Source organism: Pezoporus flaviventris, unplaced genomic scaffold (genome assembly GCF_033815535.1).
Source record: "Pezoporus flaviventris isolate CSIRO_AGI_PZ_B2104156 unplaced genomic scaffold, CSIRO_AGI_Pfla_v1 ptg000054l, whole genome shotgun sequence".
NCBI classification, from domain to species: Eukaryota; Metazoa; Chordata; class Aves; order Psittaciformes; family Psittacidae; genus Pezoporus; species Pezoporus flaviventris.
The window spans coordinates 821,493-828,446 of NW_026892602.1; the positions used below are offsets into that span (position 1 = coordinate 821,493).

At 46.3% G+C, this 6,954-nt stretch overlaps 1 protein-coding gene across 1 annotated transcript in view; it reads right to left on the reverse strand.

The window, feature by feature from the left end:
* The window catches only part of GLG1 (golgi glycoprotein 1), a 96,254-nt gene extending 89,652 nt beyond the window's left edge, over window positions 1-6,602 (reverse strand). The window contains exon 1 of the mRNA XM_061468924.1: window positions 6,212-6,602. Within this exon, the coding sequence (XP_061324908.1) occupies window positions 6,212-6,568 (357 nt within the window). The 5' untranslated portion in view covers window positions 6,569-6,602. The remainder of the gene's footprint in view (window positions 1-6,211) is intronic.
* Window positions 6,603-6,954: the final 352 nt, after the last annotated feature.

Genomic DNA, 6,954 nt, shown 5'->3' on the forward strand with positions numbered 1-6,954 from the left:
CCAAAGGAAGTAAGCCAAACAGAAAATGGACTTTTAAGTGTATTTGCAATTTTACAGTAAGACTTAACTACAACAGCCAGGAGGAAATTGGGCTTACATTATCTCAACACAAGGAAAAACAAGAACTTTAGAACAAAAATGTGCTAATCTCAGTTAAGAAGCCAAGCCTCAGGAGAAAAGGCTTCAGGAAGTGTTACAGCCTTGTCACCACCATTTTCTTTTGTTATTGCTTAAATATTTTTCAAAACTTTAATAATCTCAATCCCTTCCTCCTTGGTCCAACCATTCCCTTCCATTGACTTTAACAGAATCATCTTACATTTTATTAATTTCTGAAGCAGGCAGGAGCAGTCTTGACCATTCAAATCAATGTGTCTCTGCCACAGAAAAATGTAGTTCTTAATTAAATTCCATTTGTGATAGAATGGTATCCCAAAATTTCTAATACAGATGCATAGGCTTCAACTTTGTGTATACAGAGTCCAGCATCCAGTTACAGCCCAATAATTAACTCAATTAACAAAAAGTGCAACAAATTTTTAGTTTAAGTCAGCTCAACTTCAATTATAGGTAAGAATTCTGCTTTTTATTAGCCTTCAGAATGTCAGAGACCTTGACCTCCCATGCCTGGGAAGGTGCCTTTGAATCCCCACCAAGTCAATATCCCTTAGGAAAAAAAGAGTGTAAGCAAAGCCCTTGGCAAGGCTTACAGGTACATTTTCCAGGTTTCTGATCAATGCTTAAAAAAAAAAAAAATAATCCCTTTTTGTGTTGGTATCTGAACTAGATGATAATGCTCTAAGAGCATGACTAGAGTATCAACTGCCTACTCCTTTGCAATAGTGGTTACAGAACCAGAACAGCCTCCGTCCCACAACTATGTACTTACTACCCTGAGAAACAGGCTGCTCCTATTCAAACCGGCTCACCTGAAAGCCAAGGAGAATTGGAGCTTTTGTGGGACACAACCAAGCCATCCTGGCACAGGTAGCCCAGAGAATCTGTGGCTGCCTCATCCCCGGGCAGTATTCCAGGCCAGCCTGGGCAGGGCTTGGAGCAACCTCATCTAGTGGAAGGTGTCCCTGCCCATCACAGGGGGTTAGAACTGGATGACCTTTAGCTTTCCTTCCAACCCAAACCAGCCTGCGATTCCGTGACAAGCACTGAGGGAGATGGGCCAGCTCAGTAAACAGTCATCTTCACTATCTGCGTTTCTTAAAAACTAGACTACCCATTGCTGTGTTTAATCCACAGTCCTCAGTTACTTACAGCTCTGAACAGGTAAACAGTCATTTGCTGCCACAGCCCAGACAGCTCAAAAATGGTACTTTAAATACCCGCCTCCACTTGGGCATGGGAAAGCTGTGAGAGATGGAAATAACATGAATGTATGCTCAAATATGACATAATGTTGCCTGCTCAAGCAAGGCAAAACCTTCACCCTTCAGCTCAATAAATTATAGATATAAAAGAGGAGACAAACCAAATTGAGCTACCATGACAGATCACACTTGCCCAAATTAGTGCAACCAAAAAACTTCATGGAAGCCTTAACATTTCCAGTTTCTTTTCCAAGAAAGTAGAGAAGCTATTGAAAAAGCACAGGGACTGCACACACATGACCTTTCAGAGATAAAGACTCCAAGCATGTGTTACCATCTAGTTTCTCTTTTCCATCAATAATCTTAAAAAAGGAGTAATTTCACTGGCACTATTTTATCAGGAGCTCAGGTACATAGAAAGTGAGGAATAAAACACTTATGTGGAAGAAACATGCCAATTCCCAACCCATCAAATGTTACATGCTTTCTAGTCTATGTATCCCCCTCAAATGAATTTTCTGGCCTTTTATGGGCCAGAGTATGGGTCTGAAATAACAGGAAAAAACCTCTTCTTTAAATACAAGGTTAATTTGTTTTGTTCTTAACCCAATCCTCAACGTGAAGAGAGCCTTAATTTGCCTAGAAAGCAGGGCAATCAGGCTGAATTATACCATCCCCGCCACAAAGGTGCTACCAAAGAAATGCAACCACTGAGGAAGAAAGCAGCAGGATGCCAAAACTTTGATCTCAAATCCCAGCTTAACCATGACCGTTCTGATCTTAGAAAAATCATTTAGCCTACAATACCTCAGTGCTGTATGGATGGATATAATGCTTTAAGTATTACCTATTCTTTGTAAGTCCAATGCAAGTGAAGCTCAGCAATTACAAAATCAAGTTAATTCACTGATTAATCGAACCCAAGGTATGCTTTAAGAGTAAAATTATACTCTGCTAGTAAGCCAGGTGAGCTTGCCAAAGCTACAGTGGTTAAGGTATTTTCATATCTGCTCATGTTTCCTACCTCAAATTCAACAACTCAGTCATGCTTTCAACACAAATCATCATTCAGCATGCAAACATTTTTACCTAGCAAAAATATTAATATTTCATGGGTTTATTTATACAGCAACCCCCACAAAAACTAGCTTAATAGGCAGCCCATTAAAAGTACTTAAAGGCTGCAGTTCATGTTGAGTGAAATGCAAGCTTTGAAGTCTCTCTAGAAACAGGTTAGCAACCAGCATCGTTTCAGAAAAAAGCACTTCAAAACACATTTTTGGAAACCAGAGCAGACACCACCCCGTGCTACTCTTTTTATAGCTTGGCATGGAGTTATCTAGATAACAATTAAAATGTTGATGGCAAGATTTAAGTGGCTCAAAACATCAACATATCAAGTGCACAAGTAATTTTATCTAGAAGGAAATTAATTTCTCAGGAAAATGCACCAAAACACATGACTGATTCTATCTTCTGATTATAGTCATAGAATCCCAGACTGATTTGGATTGGAAATGACCTTAAAGTTCATATAGCTTCCCACCCCCTGCCATGTGCAATCTTCCACTGGACAAGGTTGCTCCAAGCCCTGTCCAACTTGGCCCTGGTTGATGGTTGCCAGGGATAAAGCAATTACCGCTTCTCTGGGCAACCTGTTCCAGTGCCTCACCACTCACACAGTAAAAACTTCCTTGAATCTAACCTGGACTTCCACTGTGTAAGTTTAAAGCCATCACCCCTTGCCCTACCACTACAGTCCCTGATGAAGAGTTCCTCTTCAGAATCCTTGTAGGCCCGCTTCACATACTGGAAGGCTGCTATGAGGTCTCCACGCAGCCTTCTCTTCTCCAGGCTGAACAATTTTCTCAGCCTGTCTTCATACAGGAGGTGCTCCAGCTCCTGACTGTCCCTGTGGCCTCCTCTGAATCATTTAAGCTGACTAGCTCTGACCACTATCTCCACGAACTACAGAGTATCCTTCTAATGGGAAAGGAAAGCAGAAAAGCACAACTGCCCCATGACTTCTACCTTCCAACGTGTAGAACAACCTGAAATGCAGAAGAGTTCCATACCTACAGGAGCAGGCTGTGCTAGGTCAAGCAAGCTATTCACTGACTTGATGCGAAATCAATGACAGTGTTTGATACCAGTTGGAAGGGATGATATTTTTTTTTTAAGAATTCTAAAAACATGCAGTGCTTAAATATTGGTGTGGTTGTACTTTAAATTGACAGTCTACAAGTAATCTCTTAAAACCAGAAATTTAATTATTTTGGGTTTGGGTTTCTTTTTGGTTTGGGGCATGTGTGTTTGCTTTGTTTTTTTACATTTTTTGTTTCCAACTCTTCTTTACTGAATATTTGTGTTAAACAGCTTCTCTCAACATTCGCCCTACAAGCTAGGCTCCTGTACCAATCAACCACAAACTCCATACTCCTGTTCCTTCAGATTTAGGAGAACTACCAAGCAAAAAGCGAAGACTTGTTCAGCAGTTTGCTACACTAACAAATCAGCAGATACTGAATAATGGGATCACATTCACACTGGCTAACAAAATAAGCATCTCTTTTCTCCATACTTTATGGCTCCAAAAGAAAGGTTTCAAGTAGTTGTTTCCCCTGGCTATTCCCCACCCATTTTAAAATGCAATTGTCACTTTTTTGGTATTGTCCAAAAAAAGCTGGCAGATGCTCTAGGGTCAAAATGAAAAGATATTATCTGTTACTGTCATTTGTATGTCACCCATTTCCTCCGCTGTCACCACCAATGCAAAGGAAACATCTGATCCTCTTCCCTATCACCCAATGTGCCACCCAATGTTTAAAACACCATTTTACCCAAAATATCACAAGTTAAATAGTAGGGATACAGGAAAGTCAATTATTATAATTAACTGCACAGAGCAGCACTCTGAGAAGTCATCTTTACATCAGGAAGCACCCATCACATCTGTGGTATGGCAGGTGACTTGACGAGTCTAAGACCAGGTGACAGTGCTCTTTACAGGCTGACAAACAAATAAGGCTGCAGACAGGCACTTTTGGAGAGAAAACTCAATATGAAACCACCCCAACATGACCTACTTACACCTGGGACCTCACCCCAGGAAAAAGATCCCCCTTTGGCACTGGATATCAGACAGCATTAAAGCTAGACAAGACCAACAGCCACCAAACTCCAGACATCAAGGCAGGCTTTGAAAGGGTAAAACGAAAACCACAAGTCAGCCACAGCATTCAAAAGACAGTGGAACTCTCATGAGATATGCAGAACCAACATAAGGGCTTATACTTGCTGAAAATAAAGTGGGATGCAAAGTATCCCTTCATCTTCTCCCTGCACACCCATGCCCCACTCTGTGTTTATCTCATTAAAATAACTATTCCAGCAGAAAGCTGAGACACAAGACAATAAAAAAGTCCACCTCACAAAAATGGCAAAAAAACCCAATAAGCACTTGAACTGTGAAAAGAGAAGGGAGGGCCCACACAACTGGAAATATAAAATAAGAAGAGCTTGCCTTTTTGGCAGGCTGGTGGCTCACAAGCCACCACCTCTGGGCACAGCTTCCAAGACTCTCTCAGGACTGGAAGGTGCCTCCCTGGCAGGGAATCCCAAAGGTCCCAAGGAGGTGGAAAAAACAGGAATGGACAAGTTATTCTTAGAGCAAATATTAGAGCATTTTATAAGCCTGACAGATGATGCATCAGTACTCATTTATAACATCTATCATAAGTGTTTTACTAAACTGCTTGCCCTCAATTAAAACATTAAGTTAAATAAAAACCTAAGTTATTTGTGGATTTTAAGCCATGTAGCCACTAACACTTACTGGTTCAACACTTCCCTTGATGACAGCAACCATTAAGTCACTGCCATCTGCTGTCTCTACAACGGATGAGAAATGAGTACAGATTTTTCCTGACCACAATGCCACTTGGGAAAACACCATGAGAACTAACCCAGCCTGACATTCCTGGACTTTACAACAGAGAAGACAAGAATTAAACAGATCTCAACACCAAAACAGCTCACAAATGATACTTCCCTCAAAAGGCTTCTTCAAATTCAGCAAGAACCATTAGGGAATTAATGAAACGTGGGCCTACAGAAAGACTCTGAGCTGGCATCACGTTTTTCTACCTGAGTTAAGACTCAAACCACACAGGGCAGATGCTTGGGAACAATGCAAACTGCCCAGATAACCTCCCGAAATGTACTAAGCCAGGTCTAATACCTGTATATCTAGTTTAATGTACACACAAGCACTGGGAACCAACCACCTCTGCAGCTGAGCTCTGGGTGGAGGTGCAGATCTGAACCTGAAGAAGCTAGTCCTCTCGGGTCACCACTGCCACCAGGGAAGCACCTTTCCTCAGCAGTGTACAGTTGCCCTCCCCAGACCTCCAAGAGCAAACATGGTTTCCATTGGAAAGGACCTCAAAGCTCATCCAGTTCCAGCCCCCTGCCATGGGCAGGGACATCTTCCACTAGACCAGGTTGTTCAGAGCCCCATCCAGCCTGGCCTTGGTTGGAATAACCCTTAAACGAAGCCATCCCGGACCTACCCCGCGGGGGGCGCTACGGAGGCGGCCGCGCAGTCTAGAGGTGCCCGTGGAGCGGCCGCGGGCAGAGAGCGGCTCCGTTCACGGCGCCGCCGCCCTCCCGCCGAACCGGCAGCCTCACACGAAGCTCCGCAGCGGCAGGGCCACAGGACGGGAAGCGCGGCCAGCGCCGTCCTGCATACAAAGACCGCTCCGTAAGACAAAACCGTGAAGTAAACGAGAGCGGCGGCCCGAGCCGCGGTAGCTCCGCTGAGGACGCAAAGCCCCGCTCTTTGTTCGCCGCCGCGGGTAGGCCCGGCCCGGCGCGGCTCCGGCCCTCACCTCACGGACATCCTGTAGGCACTCGAGGACGGCGAGGTTGTTGGCCCAGCTGTGCTTGGAGCAGAGCCGCACCACGTCCTCCCGGCACACCGCCTCCTCCGACAGCTTCCACCCGCCGCCCGAGCTACCGCCGCGGGGACCTCGAGGGCCCACCGCGCCCGGCCCCGCCGCCGGCCCTGCCGCGGCCGGACCGCCACCACCGACGGGGACCGCGGGAGGAAAAGGAGGGCCGCCCCCCGCGGGCAGCGCCACCAGAGCCAGGAGCAGAAGGAGTACAGGGCCCGGGCAGCGGCTCCGGACACGTCCACACAACGCCATCTTGAATCCGCCACCTCCAGCACGGCCGCCCGCCCACATAGCGGCACGCACGCCGTATGCAAATCAGCACGCATATGACATCACTCCACCGCCCACCGTGGGACACGCCCCTTTCCGGGTGATGTCACGAGACTTAGTCTGGCCCCGCCCACAGAGCGCTCCCCCCTCCCCGTTCCCCGCGCCTGCGTTCCAGCCTCGGTCCCCGCATGGCTCCTCCCGCCGTTGCCTCGTGAGGGCCGGGCGCCACCGCATTCGCAGTGTTCCGCCGTGGTAGCCCCACTGCCACCGCAGCGCGGACACCATTATAACCCCACCGCCACCGCAGCCCCGGCTGCCGGCATTACAGCCCTCCTGCCACCACAGGCCCAGCACAGCCCGTCACGCAGGACAGTGCTTGCCAAACGGCTGAGCCCGCACCGGTGTCA